Raw genomic sequence first — 21,577 nt, 5'->3', positions numbered from 1 at the left:
CACTTATTACAAGTACCATTACTGCTAACGGAGGCCGAGGAATAACTAAACATTTCACACCCAGAGCAGAAAAGTGCGGGAGAGACAGGAGAAGCTGCCATGCTAAACCGGCTAAGAGCTAGTAGCTGCACTAAGCTAGCGGATTCCTAAAAACACACAAAGTGAATAATGTGTAAATAATTTAGAGGTGATTCAGCAGAGGGAGTGCTTTAGTTAAGGCATGTGAAGATTACACTGTGAAACAAATCGTTATCTAGGTAACTAGATCAATCTAACTGCGCAGATTAAACAGCTAACAGATACAGCAAAACACTGCTGTGCTCCGGAACAGGAAGTGATACAATACCGCTGTGAGAGCCAACCACCAGTAGAGGCAAGCAAGAGGCAATAAAGAATGCTTGATTCCAAAAATATTTGATAGCCGCAGCCCTAAATTACTGGGATTGGCCCTTTCACGTTGCACTGCTGTATGACACATTAGCTCAAAAAGGTCATACTTACTTTTTCACATTTTGCCCCACAGCTGGAAGATGGTCATCTTTACTGAGTGAAAAGATGTTCCTAGTACCAAAATATGGAGGATCATTGTGTACCACTGGAATGACTTTGCATCAAATGATTACTTAGAGAGGTTAAGATGAGGATTATCATTTGCATATGGGAGGGAGCATCAGCGCTGACATTTTGACCAGGTGGTGTGTTTCTCTGTACATCATCCAGTGCATAGGTGCTTGAGTTGAGGGTCGCAGTAGCTGGAGAAAGCCAAAGGGATGCCCGTGCCTCACCTGGCTGCAGCTGATAGATGGTTATGCCTTAGGGCCCGGTCCCACTGGCGTTTAGGAGGATTTGCGTATTGTGCACAAAATTGGCTCATATTCGCTTAACATCCGCAATATCCGTGAAACATGCTTGTATGAGTCGGCCGACACCCACACACGTCCGCAATTATCCGCAGAGGCACGTTTTTCCATTACCAGGATTTTTGAGCTGCACAAAATTTTGGCTACAGATGACATCCGCCTTACATACTCCATACATACTCCATACATACTCAACACACACACAATACATACTCTATATATATCTATGCGCTGTATATTCGCCGTCATCTGCTGATATCCGCAACTGACAGGGATTTGCAGCTTGGCAGTGGAATGGGACAGTGTGAAAAGCGGATATTTTGCTTGCCCATCATGTCCACATCACAAACTAAAATAAGTTGTAGCGACTGCATACAGATTGGCCACGAATAAAGCATTTTTATTACGTTTGCTTTGCATCTGATTTGTGGCGGATGCAAATCAGATGTGCTGTGTTCACAGCTGGATGCCGTTCTTTGTTCTACCGGTGGCCACGAGCTCTGCGCTGAATGCTGCATATATGAAATAATAATTTTGTGGTGGATTAATCATTTTATTCTGCAAATTGGCTGTTGAAAACGGCTCTAATCACCTCCTGAATCACAGAGGAAGCTGCAGCTGGTGCACGCGCGCACGAACGGCTAACAAGCTGTAGAAAGCATTTTGAGCCGTCTAAAAAGGTAATTATTTGACTTGTTTACATTGTCAAGGTTTGATAAAACAATTTCGTGTTTTTCCTTCTTGTCTGCAGCTGTTACAGTATTTATTCCTATGCTTATAACAGATTTAACTTCTTGTTATAATCGTTCAGACGAGCTGCGCTCTGATGCGATCCGCTGACATCACCACTCGCCCTGTTCACTGCTTGTTTACTCCAGTCAACTTGTCCAAGTCCAGCTATTGCTCCAGAGGCTGTATTGTTGGTGTGAATAGTGATGCCGACGGCCCGAGTGTGCTTCTTTTATGGCCGCAATACAGATGCTGTGCATACGCAACATTCATAATACACCCGTAATACTGCCGTGATAATTGCAGTGCGTCGGATCCGTTTTCTCACTACATGCGTTATACAACCGTGATTGTTCATGATATATTCGCTATATATTATTAATATATCCATAATTCATACTGGGACATTTGTCATTTTTGGCCATTTTTGTTGCGGACGACAACGAATGCCCGTAATTTGTTTACTCAATTCATGCGCAATTAATCCTCTCCCCAGTGGGACCAGGCCCTTAGATGTCGGGATGGACCACGTGTCTGCCTCTGTGGTTGCCATCCAGGACCCAAAATTACATGGTACCAGTTTTGTGCTCCCAGACTTCACTTGGCTTCACTTGACTGGAAGCCTGAATCAAAAAAAACAACCCAAATTCCAATGAAGTTGGGACATTGTGTAAAATGTAAATAAAAACAGAATACAATGATTTGCAAATCCTCTTCAACCTATATTCAATTGAATACACCACAAAGACAAGATATTTAATGTTCAAACTGATAAACTTTATTGTTCTTGTGCAAATATTTGCTCATTTTGAAATGGATGCCTGCAACACATTTCAAAAAAAGCTGGGACAGTGGTATGTTTACCACTGTGTTACATCACCTTTCCTTCTAACAACACTCAATAAGTGTTTGGGAACTGAGGACACTAATTGTTGAAGCTTTGTAGGTGGAATTCTTTCCCATTCTTGCTTGATGTATGACTTTAGTTGTTCAACAGACCGGGGTCGTTGTTGTCGTATTTTGCACTTCATAATGCACCACACATTTTCAATGGGTGACAGGTCTGGACTGCAGGCAGGCCAGTCTAGTACCTGCACTCTTTTACTACGAAGCCACGCTGTTGTAACACGTGCAGAATGTGGCTTGGCATTGTCTTGTTGAAATAAGCAGGGACGTCCCTGAAAAAGACGTTGCTTGGATGGCAGCATGTGTTGCTCCAAAACCTGGATGTACCTTTCAGCATTGATGGTGCCATCACAGATGTGTAAGTTGCCCATGCCATGGGCACCAACACCCCCATACCATCACAGATGCTGGCTTTTGAACTTTGCGCTGGTAACAATCTGGATCGTCTTTTTCCTCTTTTGTCCAGAGGACACAACATCCATCCATCCATCCATCCATCCATCCATCCATCCATCCATCCATCCATCCATCCATCCATCCATCCATCCATCCATCCATCCATCCATCCATCCATCCATCCATCCATCCATTTTCTTCCGCTTTATCTGGAGTCGGGTCGCGGGGGCAGCAGCTCAAGCAAAGCCGCCCAGACCTCCCGATCCATACACACCTCCTCCAGCTCCTCCGGGGGAACCCCAAGGCGTTCCCAAGCCAGCCGAGAGATGTAGTTCCTCCAGCGTGTCCTGGGTCTTCCCCGGGGCCTCCACCCAGTGGGACGTGCCTGGAACACCTCTCCAGCGAGGCGTCCAGGGGGCATCCGGAAAAGATGCCTGAGCCACCTCAACTGACTCCTTTCGACGTGGAGGAGCAGCGGCTCGACTCCGAGCTCCTCCCGATGTTGTGTGGGCCACCTGAAGAGGAGGTACTGCTGGCCTACCACCACCAGATGGCGCCCTGCCTGGAGTGCGGGCTTCAGGCATGAGAGGGCGCTGCCGCCACGGACACAGCTGGGGGTGACAGCTGTCACTCATCATCTCATGACAGCTGTCACCCATCAACACGTCATCATGCTACTCCATAAAACCCGGACGTCATCTCCACCTCGTTGCCGAGATATCATCGACCTGTGAAGGTAATAATCTCAGCCGTATAAATAACTGTGTCTAGTAAACTCATTTTTTGCAGCTGTTTTTTCCTGTGGAGTGCACTATCTGGAGATTGGCGTGACCAGCGACAGCTTCGCTTTACACCCCACCAGATAAGTGCTGTGTGACAGGAGCTGCACGAGTGTGGATGAGAGGTGGAATCTCCACCATTGCTGTTACTGGGTGTGCACACACCCACATCTTGTTGTTTCTGCTCCTTGCCAGCAGTACCAGATCCGACATTCGGAGACGGTGGCCACCTGGGGACTCGGGACTTGGCGGCTCCAGTATTCTCCGGGTTCAGTGGCGGAGGAAATCGTGTGGTTCCGGTTCTTCTCAGGACGGACGTCTTCTATCCTCGAGCCTGCCCACACGTCACCCTTGTGATTGACTGTTTGCAAAATTTCACATTCCTCTGTATTGTCGTTGTGCTCATTCACAACAGTAAAGTGTTCATATTCGACTCTTTCATTGTCCGTTCATTTACGCCCCCTGTTGTGGGTCCATGTCACTACACTTTCCCAACACCCGAGTGACCGAGCTCGTCACCCTATCTCTAATGGAGCGCCCAGCCAGCCTGTGGAGGAAACTCATCTCGGCTGCTTGTACTCGCGATCTCGTTCTTTCGGTCATGAGCCAAATCTCATGACCATAGGTGAGGATTGGAACGTAGATCGATCGGTAAATCGAGAGCTTTGCCCCCCTACTCAGCTCTCTCTTCACCACGACGGTCCGATACAGCGACCGCATCACTGCAGATGCTGCACCGATCCGTCTATCGATCTCACGCTCCATCCATCCCTCATTCGTGAACAAGACCCCAAGATACTTAAACTCCTCCACTTGAGGCAAGGACATTCCACCGACCTGAAGAGGGCAAAGCACCTTTTCCGGTCGAGAACCATGGCCTTGGATTTGGAGGTGCTGATTTTCACCCCGGATGCTTCACACCTGGCGGCTGCAAACCGCAGCTGCAAACCGCCCCAGTGCACGCTGAAGGTCCTGATTTGACGAAGCCAACAGAACCACATCGTCCGCAAACAGCAGAGACGAGATTCTGTGGTTCCCAAACCAGACCCCCTCTACACCCTGGCTGCGCCTAGAAATTCTGTCCATAAAAATAATGAACAGAATCGGTGACAAAGGGCAGGCCTGGCGGAGGGCAACATGCACTGGAAACAGGTTTGACTTACTACCGGCAATGCGAACCAAGCTCCTGCTGCGGTCGTACAGGGACCGGATAGCCCTTAGCAAAGGACCCTGGACCCCGTACTCCCGGAGCACTCCCCACAGGGTGTGCTGAGGGACACAGTCGAATGCCTTCTCCAGATCCACAAAACACATGTGGACTGGTTGGGCAAACTCCCATGAACCCTCGAGCAACCGATGGAGCGTGTAGAGCTGGTCCAGTGTGCCGCGACCAGGACGAAAACCACACTGCTCCTCCTGAATCCGAGGTTCAACCATCGGTCAAATTCTCCTCTCCAGTACTCTGGAATAGACCTTACCGGGGAGGCTGAGGAGTGTGATCCCCCTATAGTTGGAACACACCCTCCGGTCCCCCTTCTTAAACAGAGGGACCACCACCTCGGTCTGCCAATCCACTGGCACTGTCCCCGATCGCCACGCAATGTTGCAGAGGCGTGTCATGACAACGTCCATGATTTCTAAAAACAATTTGAAATGTGGACTCATCAGACCACAGTACACTTTTCCACTTTGCGTCTGTCCATTTCAAATGAGCTCAGGCCCAGAGAAGGCAGCGGCGTTTCTGGATGTTGTTGATGTATGGCTTTCGCTTTGCATGGTAGAGTTTTAACTTGCACTTGTAGATGTAGTGACTAACTGTTAACTAACAATGGTTTTCTGAAGTGTTCCTGAGCCCACGCGTTAAGATCCTTTACACAATAATGTCGGTTTTTAATGCAGTACCGCCTGAGGGATCGAAGGTCACGGGCATTCAGTGTCGGTTTTCGGCCTTACCGTTTACGTGTAGAAAGTTCTCCAGATTCTCTGAATCTTCTGATTATATTATGGACTGTAGATGATGGAATCCCTAAATTCCTTGCAATTGAACATTGAGAAAATTTGTTCTTAAACTCTTGGACTATTTTTTTCACACAGTTGTTCACAAAGTGGTGATCCTCACCCCATCTTTGCTTGTGAACGGCTGAGCCTTTTAGGGATGCTCCTTTTATACCCAATCATGAGTGTCCTCAGTTCCTAAACACTTATTGAGTGTGGTTAGAAGGAAAGGTGATGTAAAACAGTGGTAAATGTGTTGCGGGCATCCATTTCAAAATGAGCAAATATTTGCACAAAAACAATAAAGTTTATCAGTTTGAACATTAAATATCTTGTCTTTGTGGTGTATTCAATTGAATATAGGTTGAAGAGGATTTGCAAATCATTGTATTCTGTTTTTATTTACATTTTACACAGTGTCCCAACTTCACTGGAATTGGCTTTGTAAGAGGAATTGGTGGTTGCCCTTCCAATACTCTGTCTACTTGTTGTAGTGCAGGCTGACAAGTTTGAGAACACCTTTTTTTTTGTGAAATAGAGGATGATGCATATTGCTTATTGCAAGAGAAGACAAGGAAGCATGAATCCCTGTCAACACAGAAGCAAACAAGGTGAAGCGAAGCAAAATCATGTTCAGTGACTGCATAATGCAATCTGCAACCTCACCATGAGATGGCACTAAATCCTACATACTGTAACTTTAAGTATATAGTCAGCAACACTGAAGTAAAGGTGTGCGCAAAATATCAAAGATATTCATCATACAGGGGCAAAGTGGGACTTTGGAAACCTCTATGTCTAATAAAGTAGATTAAAGAGGACTACTCTACAAATCTGAGTCAGATCTAGGTTCCAGAAAGACCAGTGTTTTATATATAAACAAAAACAGATACAATCTTCTATAGGTATTAGAACCTTAAATGAAAGACATTTGCTTTCAAGCATTTTTCTCTTGTGATGTTACTACTTTTACTTACATTAAGTACAGCATTTGAATATTTCTGCACTGCTGATATATGTCTTATGATGGGTAATACAGTAAATCTATTATGTTACTAGATAATATTTTGAAATGTGTATAACATCTTCTGTTTCTGTGTTTGTTTGTTTAAATTCCCCCAGTTTTTTCCAACTCTGAAAGAATGTGCGATAAAGAGTTCATCATCCGCAGAGCTGCAACTAACAGAGTGCTCAACGTGCTGCGTCACTGGGTCTCAAACACTCCCAGGTCTGAAACTATCACTGTATATGTGTGCGGTTCTTAGTTTTGCTGCGCAGTCAAGCTTGCGGTCTCATTAAAGCCAGTGTCTGACATGCTCTGTCTGCGTGCCGCTGCTCTCATTTGATCATATAAGCTTCCGGTCACACACACAAATGCACATGTAGCAGTACTGCAGTGCGTTCTGGACGACCGGCCTGAATCACCTCAGCCCACCTATCGACATAAGCAGCCAAGTAAACAGCCAGTGGTGCCTCTAATGAATGCAGTATGAAGGGAATTGTCTGAGTCCCTGCGTGCAGGTCTGTGCAGTCAAACTGCATTGATCTGGTTTATGTGTTTTTATTCAATAATCCAAATTGCTTTGTTGTCAGTTTGACTTTGGCACGTCTATTAACACATAGCAGGAACCAAACAGTCACTTTTCTTTGGGCCACGAAAGAAGTTGTTAAAAATGACTGAATTGGGTGAGAACAAACAGGCACAGAAAAGTACACAATCGTGATGACTGATTGGCCAACATGGAGGAGTATGGAAACGAGAGAAAGAATTCATGCGTTAACGCTGTAGGTCCAATGTTTGGCACTGGACCTGATACAGCCCTTATATTGTTTATGGTCTTACAACCCCAATTCCAGTGAAGTTGGGATGTTGTGTAAAATGTAAATAAAAACAGAATACAATGATTTGCAAATCCTCTTCAACCTATATTCAATTGAATACACCACAAAGACAAGATATTTAATGTTCAAACTGATAAACTTTATTGTTTTTGTGCAAATATTTGTTCATTTTGAAATGGATGCTTGCAACACGTTTCAAAAAAGCTGGGACAGTGGTATGTTTAACACTGTGTTACATCACCTTTCCTTCTAACAACACTCAATAAGCGTTCGGGAACTGAGGACACTAATTGTGAGTGTCATGACTGGGTATAAAAGGAGCATCCCCAAAAGTCTCAGCTGTTACAAGCAAAGATGGGGTGAGAATCACCACTTTGTGAACAACTGCGTGAAAAAATAGTCCAACAGTTTAAGAACAATGTTTCTCAATGATCAATTGCAAGGAATTTAGGGATTCCATCATCTACAGTCCATAATATAATCAGATGATTAAGAGAATCTGGAGAATTTTCTACACGTAGGAGGCAAGGCCGAAAACCAACATTGAATGCCCGTGACCTTTGATCCCTCAGGTGGCACTGCATTAAAAATCAACATCATTGTGTAAAGGATCCTACCGCATGGGCTCAGGAACACTTCACAAGACAAGACCAATGTGAACTGGATGGGACAAATTAAGCCTGAACATGGCGCCAGTCACAAAGTTACCAAACAAACTAATTCTACCAGCCTAACCATGGTTTGGTATTTTTGTGGACTGGGTGGTGTTTGTCATAATGGGTGGCTAAGGTGTGTATGCTGCCTCATATGCTGCATATTGCCTCAATAACAATGGCCTCATCAAGGGAGCTGATAATTAGTGCTAACAGTGTATACAAATTCATTAATTCTAAAATTTCATACAAGGGAAATACTAGAGCACTGACTTCATATTGTGCAGCACTAGAAATTTGCAAAAAAGCGTTTTTCAATGTTAATATTGAAAAATGCTTTCTTCTTAATGCATGACAGTGCTGTTAAAGTGTTGAGGATGTACACTGGATTGACTGCAATGTGTTTGCAGTATCCTCTGTGTAAGTGCTATATCTAGACAGGTTTTGGCAGACACTCAATATTAATTGACTTGGATTGAGATTAGGGCAAAAACAAAAAACACCTGGTTGGGAAATCCTGAGTTAAAAGTATCAGTATCAGACTCAGTACTGCCAGAAACTCATAACTAAAGGACCTCTTCTTGGCTCGAGATATCCTGAATATACTATGTTGTTGTGTGCCAGGACTTTGAGATGAATGGGGAACTAAAGATGGCGGTGGTCTGGCTCCTGGAGGAGGTCCTCAGAGATCCAGACCTTCTCCCTCAGGAGAGGAAAGCTGCTGCCAACATACTAAGGTACACTGCACTCCACATGCAGCACAAATTCAGTTCAATACCTCATTATGTCAGTCCCTCCAGGAATTTCCAATGTTGCAACTCCAACAATTAACACAAATTCAACCAATGCCTGAGAATTCTGTGCAAGTGTAATGTTGTGAATTCACTGACAGGTGATGGTCTAGTGGTTAAGCTTTGGGCTTGAGAACAGAGGATTCCCGGTTCAAATCCCAGCCTGACCGGAAAATCACTAAGGGCCCTTGGGCAAGGTCCTTAATCCCCTAGTTCAGAGGTCTCAAACCGGTTCCAGAAAGGGCCAAGAGGGTGCAGGGTTTCTGTGCAACCACCCACTCCACCAGGTGATTTCACTGATTAACTGATTCCACCTGCTCAAAGTGATGTTAAATCAGTGAAATCACCTGGTGGTGTGGGTGGTTGCACAGAAACCCTGCACCCTCTTGGCCCTTTCTGGAACCGGTTTGAGACCTCTGCCCTAGTTGCTCTCGGTGTGTAGTGGGCGCCTTGCATGGCAACAGCCTGACATCAGGGTGAATGTGTGGCATTATTGTGAAGCATCTGATGCAGATGGAAAAGTGCTATATAAATGCAGTCCATTTAACTTTTCTGCAAATTGGACCAATCAGCATTGTTTCTTGCAACAACACGTTCAGCTGTACATCAACAAACTCAATTTCTTGTTTGCGAAGAAATGCATGTGTGACAAGAGTGTCTCACATTTACCAACAAAAAGCACTGTGAAATAGAGGTGAACGTATAAATGTCATATGAAGTCCATCGGGATGGATTTTGTTTTGCGTAGATTTTGTTGTCACTGCAACAATGTAGTGTCTGGAAAATGTTCAGTGTGTGACGGTCTTCCTCGAAAACAGCCTTTCTCACTAATGGACCCCTAGTGGCCTATGAGTGTATTGGTAAAAAGTTACAAATTAATAGCATATTCTATATTATTAAAAGTGTTTCTTAAACTGTTTAAAAACAGCTTCAGTGTCTAATAAATAGTAACATGCTGTTGTAAAATACTCTTGGAGTGGTAAGCAGAGCTACTGCTTTTGGATATTTAGGGACTAAGGTGGTGGTCCACAATATAGATATTTTTTATTGTTTAAATGGTCTTGCTCTGACACAGTTTGAGAACCACTACTCAAAAACAAAGGTGTGACTCAGAGAACTAAAATATTATTTTGTGTGCCAGTAAGTTGTAAAACACAAGTAACCACAGACACACACCACCACAAGCTTCCTCCTGTCTTCATGTAGCTCTGCAAGTGCTTGTGCAGGGCTGCCCACAGCGGGGCCCTTGGGCCACATTTGGCCTGCCTTCTCTTTGTTTTGGCCCACCTTGATAATTGACATGCTCTCTGGAATCTATAAATTACTGTTAAGCAAATTACATTGATTTTATTATACTGGGTCATTTTAGACTGAGAATGTAAGACTAAATCTAATGCATTTAATTGTAATTGTATGCAATTCACACAAGATTTATTTTCTTTTTTTTTTTTTTTGGTCTATGGCTCTTATCAGATTAATTTATGGATAAAAGAAAAAAAAATCAGGCACCTGTGTTTTTAAGAGAAAAAATAAAAACAGATCCATAAGATCCCTCATGATAGAGGCTGTTGCATCCAAGTCTATTACAAGTAATAAAAGAATCAAGTTGAGTTCAATGAAATCTGGGTGATTCTGTTAGTTTGACAAGCTGTCTGTCTGTGCGTGCATGTGTGTAATTATTACTGAAACTATTTTTGAAATTTTCATTTGTTCCTGCAGTTTCACTGAAATAACAAAACAAAACAAACAAACTAAAAGCAGTGCCAGTTGCATTGCAACTTTTTAGGAAAGCTGCAGTAAAATCAGGAATTTTAGGTTGCAACAATGCCATAAAGAGGTGGCCATATCCTGGAGGGACTGCTTTCTCTAACATCTATCCAAATCACTTTCTCCATACTGTTCTGTTGCACAGTGCCCTTTCTCAGGATGAGCAGGATGATGCCCAGCTGAGGATAGAAGACATCCTACAGATGGTGAGAAAATTGCAGCACAAACAATCCCATGACAATGAATTTGTTTTTTTGTTGTAAAAAACAAAAAACAACAAAACAAAACAAAAAAAGGTGATGGTCTAGTGGTTAAGGTGTTGGGCTTGAGACCAGAAGATCCTCAGTTCAAATGCCTGTCTGACTGGAAAATCACTAAGGGCCCTTGGGCAAGGTCTTTAATCCCATATTGCTCCTGGTGAGTAGTGAGCGCGTTGTATGGCAGCACCCTGACATCGGGGAGATTGTGGGGCATAATTGTAAAGCGCTTTGAGCGTATGATACAGATGGAAATGCGCTATATAAATGCAGTCCATTTATTTACCATTGATAAGCAAAAGCTCTTGCAGCAATCTTGCCAATTAAAAAAGTTAATTGGAAAACAATCATTCCTATAATTACCCCATCTACTAGGTTATGTTTTTTTTTCATTTTAAATTGTTTTCAATTTTATTTTTTAAATTTTGTAGTTGATCTCAATGTAGAAACATTTCAATCAGTTTCTCAAAAATTAAAACACACGATTAAGCCTTTCACTCATGGCCCCATGACAGACAATTTAGAAGTGTACTTTTTGTGCAGATCTCGATAACCTGCCAGGGTGGTTGCTGCCCAGTCTCAACAGGTTCTGTAGTGTGGTGGATGCAGTGGAACATGACACCAGTGCACATTCCCAGATCTGGCCTGTGACATAGTTACAGTCTTGGCACGATTATATGTATAAAACGGACAAAATCCATTATATGTATAAAATGGACAAAACCTGTTGTACATATAAAATGGACAAAATCCATTATATGTATGTAAGGGATTAGTTACAGTCAGGAGGCACTGAGCATCTTCGAGGAATCCTGAATCGGAATCTGCCTCATTTAATGACTGGGTCAAAACTTTGTCTGAAAAATAAACACCTGCCTTAAATAAATGCCAGACATTATGTGCATTAAAAAGATTACATTTGGCCAAGTCAGTCTTTTTTCTAAGTGCGCTGCGGAGTGGTACCTTAAAATCCCAGGGCCTGAGTTATGCTTCTCCATCTCTGTAACCCGTGGCCTTGCAAAGACGTCAACGTGTGCGTTACCCTTTAAAGTTCAATTTGCTGCAGGAACAGTGGCTTTTTCTGGATTAATTTATCCCTCCAGAAGCTCAACTTCTTTATACAATCATCAACCTCCAAACCAATGTTACGGTACATGTAATTTTCCTTCATGATTTGCGGGTCATTTGAGTGTCTTTTTCTGACTCTGTGTTGTAAAGTTGGTCATATTTGCGGACTTTTCTGCCAAACGTATTTGATCCATGACTGAAATGAAATTGGCGTGCACACTAAAAAACTTAAAATATGACGGGAGAAGAAGGAGTGAAAACATAAAAGTGACAAATCACAGCCTTTGTGGTCTACATCATTTAGCAGGTGCACATCATGAGGAGGGCTCGCAGCCAGGCAGAGGGCTCTGATCTAAAGCTCTTTGGTTCGTCACACCCAGGAATATGTTTGAACCTTAACACCATATTACAGTGTAATGCCCTTTTCACACCGGGGCTGCTTCAAGTTGCGTCGTGCAGCATCATGACGATGCCACGTGAAAGCAACCCAGTGCCTAGACGATGTAGCTCAACGCCCCACAGCGCAAGGGACGCAAAGGACGAAGTGAATCGGACGCCAAAAATTAAACATGTTTAATTTATTTTGCATTCTGTGCTTGACGCAGAAATTAAGTAGCGCAAGTCAGGGCAACGCAACGGTACTCAACGTGACTGGAAGCCACACCCACACAATACAACATTACCCGGTGGCAATTTATGATTCTGACTGTGTTCCATTGTTCCCGAAGTATAAATCACACAGGATTGTTTTTATACCATGTACACAATGCAGTGAAACTACATGCTCAAAAAGAGCACAGAAAAAAAAACCCTGCTGATTGCAGCCTGACTGCAGCTGCTGCAGCTCCTCACTCTTAAATTCTCTCACAAAAGTATTTAAATAAAGTCCATAACAGTCCTGCTCACACACTGATTGCCAGAGACAAGACATGTCCACATCCAGTAAAAAGTCCAGCTTGCAGTCGTAGGAAGAAAGATAAACCATAACAGAACTCAGAGCGCAGACCTGCAGCTTAGCACAAGAACAAATATAAACCCGAAGAGAAATCAGAGTGCAGTCTGGCTGCAGCCAAACTATGCACTCTGATTTCTCTGTGCAGAGGAGCTGCAGGCTGCGTCCTCACCTCCTCTCCCCCCCGCTGCGCGGACCTGACGCAGACATTCCTGTATCGTCATGACGCCACATGAAGCAACTTGAAGCTGCCCCAGTGTGAAAGGAGCTTAAGCAACAAGCAGCATTTTGTTGCACTTTCCTCGAATCGCAGAGTGTCAGTGCTGAACTTCACTTCATACCTCTGTTACTGTGCACGTCCATACTGTTCTGTGCAGTACATGCAAGGTGTTTTTGATGGAAATGCCTTGCGATCGGACAGGATGTTTTGTTTGATGTGAGAGAAAATCCGTTATACAAAATCGGGTATATGCAGTGTTTATTGCATGGAAAACCATACAAAAGCATTGGGACTTTTGCTTTCGCCCGGTGAGTGCAAATATCTGGTTTATATGATGGTGGTTTCGGCGAGTTTTACTGTTCTTCCATTCCTGCATTTAAGGCTTTCAACACATTCCAAAAAAAGTTGGGACACAAAAGCATTTATAACTTTTCCAATCCATGTCACTGTTGGGAAAGTGAATGCATGGACCCACGTTAGGGGGCGTAAATGAACGGTCAATAGGAGTACGAACAAATAACAATTTATTATGCAAAGTGCAAACAAAGGTCAAAATATCCTTAGTCCAATTCACAACAAAATGGTGACACGTGGGCAGGCCCGAGGGTAGGAGATGCCTGTCCAGAGAAGAGCCGGAACCCACGAAGCCTTTTCTGATTTGGGGTTGTAAACAAAATTGGTTTATTTGTATTTATCTCTGTAGACATCTCTTATTTATAATAACTGTCAATAAATGTGACCAGGATTGTAAAAAAATCAAAAGTTCAGATCTAACTGTCTGTTTTTTTATCTGACTTACACTTTTGCTTATACGAACTAGCACCTCCCATAGATACTTTTTCAGTTTTATAGATGGCCCCAGGTTCTTTTAGTTGAAAATACTGGGGCATTATGATAACCTTGTTGTTTATAAGATGTGAAAGTTCTGTGTGAATCCGTCCTTTCCTGTGGTGCAGGCTGCAGGGGTAAACACACACCACCACACTGCAGTACACTCTGGGGGACTGACAGCTGTCATAATACATATTTGTCATAACTGCTGCTTCTGTTTGACATATGTGTCTCCTTGTTATGTGTGTTTTTGTGTTCCTCCATGTCCATGTGTGTTCAGGCGGACTGTCCAAAGGCTGAGTGCTTTGAGTCTCTCTCAGCGATGGAGCTGGCCGAGCAGATCACTCTGCTGGATCATATCATCTTCAGGAGCATTCCTTACGAGTCAGTCCTCTCCTCATACTACCTCGCTGTCATCACAACAAACAGTCAAAACCAACAGTACTTATTAACCAGCAACATTTCACTGAACTTAAACTGTGAGAAACACCAACGCTATGCCTCCAAGTTTTATGTTCGGGTTTGAAAAGTGAGGAAGAGTGAAGAGAGATTTTGATCAATTTTTATTCAGTGACATGACACTGACCTTATATGTTGGAGGTTGTTGAAGATGCTAATTTCCATCCGTAGTACGAGTAACATAAAAACATACTAAGACCACACAACATACCAAAATACATTAATCATGACAGAAAAACAATTAAAACAGAATACGCATACACATATTTACAATTCAACGTAACAATAACTGATAGATAATAAGCAGCCGACAGGTAGAGGAACCAAAAGAGTTTCATGATGGGTTTGAGGTGCAAAAGTACTGTATTAAAGTGACAAGTGCTAAGTGCAAATTACTTCAGTGCCTGGTTGTAATTGCACATTACAGTACTAGGTTGTATTGCACGTTGCCCAATACACTCATTTGCACATGCACAAGTGTAAATATTGCACAAGGTGTCATACACATTTTGCGATCAAAATGGTTTCTTAATTGCAAATGACATGACTATAATTCAGACTTTGATGTGACCATTTGACCAGCAATTAATGTTCTACATCAGGCATATGATGATGAAACAGGGCATTCAGAAAAATATGTTAAAAAAAAAGGTTAGTTTCACCCACTGAAGGTCATAAGTTGTTACATTAGCAAAAAAGCACACGTCACCTTCCAGTTAGGCTATTTGTATAATTAAAATGGTATAATGCAAAGATATAGGAAGCAATTCTGATGAACAGGACAGCTATGAAATCCAGATGCTTTGTGTCTGTGTGAAAAAACTATGCTGCCAAATGCTTCAAATTGGAACTACAGAACATTCCTCTCATTACAATCCATCAAACATCATGCACAAGGTCATCTTCCCCTGCATTTGCAATGCTGCCCTTTTCAATCAATCAATCAATCAATTTTTTTTTATATAGCGCCAAATCATAACAAACAGTTGCCCCAAGGCGCTTTATATTGTAAGGCAAGGCCATACAATAATTATGTAAAACCCCAACGGTCAAAACGACCCCCTGTGAGCAAGCACTTGGCTACAGTGGGAAGGAAAAACTCCCTTTTAACAGGAAGAAACCTCCAGCAGAACCAGGCTCAGGGAGGGGCAGTCTTCTGCTGGGACTGGTTGGGGCTGAGGGAGAGAACCAGGAAAAAGACATGCTGTGGAGGGGAGCAGAGATCGATCACTAATGATTAAATGCAGAGTGGTGCATACAGAGCAAAAAGAGAAAGAAACAGTGCATCATGGGAACCCCCCAGCAGTCTATGTCTATAGCAGCATAACTAAGGGATGGTTCAGGGTCACCCGATCCAGCCCTAACTATAAGCTTTAGCAAAAAGGAAAGTTTTAAGCCTAATCTTAAAAGTAGAGAGGGTGTCTGTCTCCCTGATCTGAATTGGGAGCTGGTTCCACAGGAGAGGAGCCTGAAAGCTGAAGGCTCTGCCTCCCATTCTACTCTTACAAACCCTAGGAACTACAAGTAAGCCTGCAGTCTGAGAGCGAAGCACTCTATTGGGGTGATATGGTACTACGAGGTCCCTAAGATAAGATGGGACCTGATTATTCAAAACCTTATAAGTAAGAAGAAGAATTTTAAATTCTATTCTAGAATTAACAGGAAGCCAATGAAGAGAGGCCAGTATGGGTGAGATATGCTCTCTCCTTCTAGTCCCCGTCAGTACTCTAGCTGCAGCATTTTGAATTAACTGAAGGCTTTTTAGGGAACTTTTAGGACAACCTGATAATAATGAATTACAATAGTCCAGCCTAGAGGAAATAAATGCATGAATTAGTTTTTCAGCATCACTCTGAGACAAGACCTTTCTAATTTTAGAGATATTGCGTAAATGCAAAAAAGCAGTCCTACATATTTGTTTAATATGCGCTTTGAATGACATATCCTGATCAAAAATGACTCCAAGATTTCTCACAGTATTACTAGAGGCCAGGGCAATGCCATCTAGAGTAAGAATCTGGTTAGACACCATGTTTCTAAGATTTGTGGGGCCAAGTACAATAACTTCAGTTTTATCTGAGTTTAAAAGCAGGAAATTAGAGGTCATCCATGTCTTTATGTCTGTAAGACAATCCTGCAGTTTAGCTAATTGGTGTGTGTCCTCTGGCTTCATGGATAGACAAAGCTGGGTATCATCTGCGTAACAATGAAAATTTAAGCAATACCTTCTAATAATACTACCTAAGGGAAGCATGTATAAAGTGAATAAAATTGGTCCTAGCACAGAACCTTGTGGAACTCCATAATTAACCGTAGTCTGTGAAGAAGATTCCCCATGTACATGAACAAATTGTAATCTATTAGACAAATATGATTCAAACCACCGCAGCGCAGTGCCTTTAATACCTATGGCATGCTGTAATCTCTGTAATAAAATTTTATGGTCAACAGTATCAAAAGCAGCACTGAGGTCTAACAGAACAAGCACAGAGATGAGTCCACTGTCCGAGGCCATAAGAAGATCATTTGTAACCTTCACTAATGCTGTTTCTGTACTATGATGAATTCTAAAATCTGACTGAAACTCTTCAAATAGACCATTCCTCTGCAGATGATCAGTTAGCTGTTTTACAACTACCCTTTCAAGAATTTTTGAGAGAAAAGGAAGGTTGGAGATTGGCCTATAATTAGCTAAGATAGCTGGGTCAAGTGATGGCTTTTTAAGTAATGGTTTAATTACTGCCAGCTTAAAAACCTTTTCTTTGAAGTTGCTTTGATTTGTGCATTTATACAACAGAGGAATAAAAAACAAGCTCTTCATTAATACAAGAATGCTACTCTTTAAACATCTGACAATTACTGAAGAAATGCCGGAGAGCAGATATACGAGGGCTGTCAATAAAGTAACGGTCCTTTTTATTTTTTTTAAGAACTATATGGATTTCATTCATATGTTTTTACGTCAGACATGCTTGAACCCTCGTGCGCATGCGTGAGTTTTTCCACGCCTGTCGGTGACGTCATTCGCCTGTGAGCACTCCTTGTGGGAGGAGTCGTCCAGCCCCTCGTCGGAATTCCTTTGTCTGAGAAGTTGCTGAGAGACTGGCGCTTTGTTTGATCAAAATTTTTTCTAAACCTGTGAGACACATTGAAGTGGACACGGTTCGAAAAATTAAGCTGGTTTTCAGTGAAAATTTTAACGGCTGATGAGAGATTTTGAGGTGATTCTGTCGCTTTAAGGACTTCCCACGGTGCGAGACGTCGCGCAGCGCTCTCAGGCGGCGTCATCAGCCTGTTTCAAACTGAAAACCTCCACATTTCAGGTTCTATTGATCCAGGACGTCGTGAGAGAACAGAGAAGTTTCAGAAGAAGTCGGTTTCAGCATTTTATCCGGATATTCCACTGTTAAAGGAGATTTTTTTAATGAAAGACGTGCGGACGGGTCCGCGCGTCGGGACGCAGCCGCCGCGACGCTCCGCCACAGGAAAAACACCTCTGTTGAAAGCCTTAAGGACAAGTTGGAACATGTCCTGCCTGTTAAACAATTTCTCATATACTCACTCCACTGAAAGCCATCAAAAGCCGCCTGGATTTTACAAATGGTAATCAACACGGAGGTGTTTTTCCTGTGCCGCCGCACCGCGTCGGCTGCGTCCTGACGCGCAGATCCGTCCGCACGTCTTTCATTAAAAAAATCTCCTTTAACAGTGGAATATCCGGATAAAATGCTGAAACCGACTTCTTCTGAAACTTCTGTTCTCTCACGACGTCCTGGATCAATAGAGCCTGAAATGTGGAGGTTTTCAGCTTGAACAGGCTGACGACGGCGGCTGAGAGCGCTGAGCGACGTCTCGCACCGTGGGAAGTCCTTAAAGCGACAGTCTCACCTCAAAATCTCTCATCAGCCGTTAAAATTTTCACTGAAAACCAGCTTAATTTTTCGAACCGTGTCCACTTCGATGTGTCTCACAGGTTTAGAAAAAATTTTGATCAAACAACGCGCCAGTCTCTCAGCAACTTCTCAGACAAAGGAATTCTGACGAGGGGCTGGACGACTCCTCCCACAAGGAGTGCTCACAGGCGAATGACGTCACCGACAGGCGTGGAAAAACTCACGCATGCGCACGAGGGTTCAAGCATGTCTGACGTAAAAACATATGAATGAAATCCATATAGTTTTTGAAAAAAATAAAAAGGACCGTTACTTTATTGACAGCCCTCGTATTTAAATATATATTTAAATTTTTATATTTATATATTTAATTCAGGGGCTCAGCTGAGGGCCTAAAGGGAACAAATTGAAAGAGAGGCTCAGGTGACTTTGGGAGAGTTTAGGTTAATTCAAGTGGATTAATTTGGGCATCATTCAAAAAGTAGAACAAGAAGCAAGGGCTATACATGACCTGACCAACAACAGGGCGGAACTTAACCCAAGGATAGCATGAACTGTGACCCCCTGTTGGACTGGATGCAAGTCCATCACAGGTTATTTCTCTAGCCAAGTTACACATTTACAGCTGGGTGGAGTAGGACAGTGCAAATGAATTGTCTTGTCAAAGGACACATGCTTGCTCTTGAACCCTGGTGTGTATAAATAATGAATATTTATGGTATACAAATAATGACTGTTTATGAGTTCAATGGTATGAATATTTCATGAGGTGAAAGCTGGAACATACCATTCAACGAGGTGAAGTTGAGTTGAATGGTTTGTTCCAGCTTTCACCAAATTAAATATTCATTCCATTTAAAAGAATGTAAAAACATTCATTATTTGTTTTATATAACGGTTAAAATAAATGGACTGCATTTATATAGCGCTTTTCCATCTGCATCAGACGCTCAAATCGCTTTACAATAATGCCTTACATTCACCCCGACGTCAGGGTGCTGCCATACAAGGCGCATAAAATAAAATAGATCCTTGTCATTTGATATTTTATTAATTTATAAACAACAGAAAAGGGACTTACATTTTGGTGTTCCACTTCTGCTAAAGTCCAAATTGTAGCGTGTAGTACAGTGATGTTGTGCACTGACTTCGGACTTCCATTAAAAAAAAGATGTTGTGTAGGGCCTCATTCCAGCCAAAAATCACATCAGCTTTTCATCTGAACAGCTCTTCATGCATCCAGATGGCTTACAGCAGAGTGGAATTTGTGTGTGCGTGTGTTACAATAATTAGCAACGTCAGTTAGCTCAATCAAATCGTCATCTCAGTAGAGTCATTGTCCCCCGCGCATGCGCACATGCAACCAGGTTGCTGCTTGTGTGCACGTGTACTACCAAAAAAAAAAGACTGTACATCCTCAGTGCAAAAAAATCACATCAGAAATTTGTCCAGCTTTTCATTCTAACTTCCTGCCAACAGCCTCCAGACAGCGCAGTGGATTTATTTTGTGTGCATGCGCACGTGCATGTCTGTGTGCGGGTGTGCATGTGCGTGTGTGCATACATGTGTGGAGTGCAATGGTACCAAACATATGGAACCAAATTTACACTCGAAATGGAACCAAACTGCACTCTAAATGCAATGCAACACAAATGGGATGAATAATCCATGTCATGTGATATACAAAGCACCAATCAAATGACAAGGATCCACTCAGCCGTTATATAATAAAAAATATTTGAATGGGTTTATAAAGAAGGAATGGCTTCACCTCATTGAAGAGAACGTTTATTCAACTAGCTTTACCTTGTTGAATGAAATGTTCCATCTTTCAATGAACAATTGGAAGCTGACAGCAGTGAGCAGAGTTGGCTGTGTGTCTGCTAAGTGGTTCACACCGCCTCACAGGTGAGCTGAGCTGACATCCCAGTGGTATGTGTGAAGCACACATCTGGTTTCCTCAATCCAGATAAAAATTATGACAGGAACTTGTCCAGTTCTTCATCTGACATCAAACTGGATCCCATCTAACAACTTGGCACTCATACACTGTAGCAATAACTGACCAATAACAACAACAACAACAACAACAATGGCCTTTATTGTCATTGTACATATACATACATAGAGCGAAATTTGTCCCCTGCATTTAACCCATCCTAATTACAGTACAATTAGACACAATCCAACCACTAGGAGCAGTGTGCAGCAACAGTCCAGTGTCGGGGACCAACTCCAGATGTTGACACTGCCTTGGTGAGGGGCAGAGAAAGGAGTAGACTCTACATATGCATGTTTTTGATTGTGGGAGGAAACCAGAGTGCCCAGAGGAAACCCACAGAGACATGGGGAGAACATGCAAACTCCACACAGAAAGGCCAGACGTAATTGCAGGACTTTCTTGCTGTGAGACAACGGTGCTAACCACTAATCCACTGTGCTGCCATTGCATTATGAGTGACACCAAAACACTGTCTATCAGTTCTATAGTACAAATATATGACTTTTCAAAAACATAATTTTACCTGTTTGTTGCTCTTTAAAAAACAGGCTCAACTTTTTACAACCCTATTCATATTAAAACATTGTTAACAATCAAATTCCTGGGTGCTCTACTAACCCTTAATAACAGTCATATGAGAGAAATTCCATTAAAAAAAAAGTGTCTTAGAGGAAATAAATGGATATGAACAGGGCAGCAGCAGAGGAGCTCTCAAATAAGACTGTTTTGTTCATCCATTTTGGAATAAGACAAAATTTAGAAAAATTGAAGCACTGTCAGTACTTTATGAATGCACTGTAAGTGTTCACTGTTGAGATGGCACGTGGTATGTACCTCGAGAACAGCATCTCCACCCTCCTGGGGGGGGGGGGGGGGGGGGGGGGGGGGGGGGGGTTCAGTTTCAGTATCACAGATCCCTGGAGCTATCCTGCCCTCAGTTTTTTCACCTCTCTTGCAGTCTTACTGAACTTCGGCAGCATGCATTTGACTGGCAGATCAGCCACCAGAACCCTGGAAGCACAGATGTGCAACATCCCGAAAACACGTAGCTGGCTATACGGTGCATCCAGAAAGTGTTCATGGCGCTTCACTTTTTTTTTTACATTTTGTTATTTTACAGCCTTATTTCAAAATGGAGTTAATTCATTTTTCCCTCAAATTCTACTTACAACACAGC

General features: G+C 42.7%; 1 protein-coding gene across 1 annotated transcript in view; it reads left to right on the top strand.

Moving 5' to 3' along the window:
* The window catches only part of rasgrf2b (Ras protein-specific guanine nucleotide-releasing factor 2b), a 219,835-nt gene that overhangs the window by 184,067 nt on the left and 14,191 nt on the right, over positions 1–21,577 (top strand). Inside the window, exons 20-22 of the mRNA XM_034170661.1 lie at positions 8,785–8,897; positions 10,864–10,924; positions 14,327–14,430. Coding sequence (XP_034026552.1) covers positions 8,785–8,897; positions 10,864–10,924; positions 14,327–14,430 — 278 coding nt within the window. The remainder of the gene's footprint in view (positions 1–8,784; positions 8,898–10,863; positions 10,925–14,326; positions 14,431–21,577) is intronic.

Source organism: Thalassophryne amazonica, chromosome 5, assembly GCF_902500255.1.
Source record: "Thalassophryne amazonica chromosome 5, fThaAma1.1, whole genome shotgun sequence".
Taxonomy (NCBI): Eukaryota; Metazoa; Chordata; class Actinopteri; order Batrachoidiformes; family Batrachoididae; genus Thalassophryne; species Thalassophryne amazonica.
Note: the sequence above shows the minus strand (reverse complement) of the source record. Positions and strands in the feature narration are given on the sequence as shown.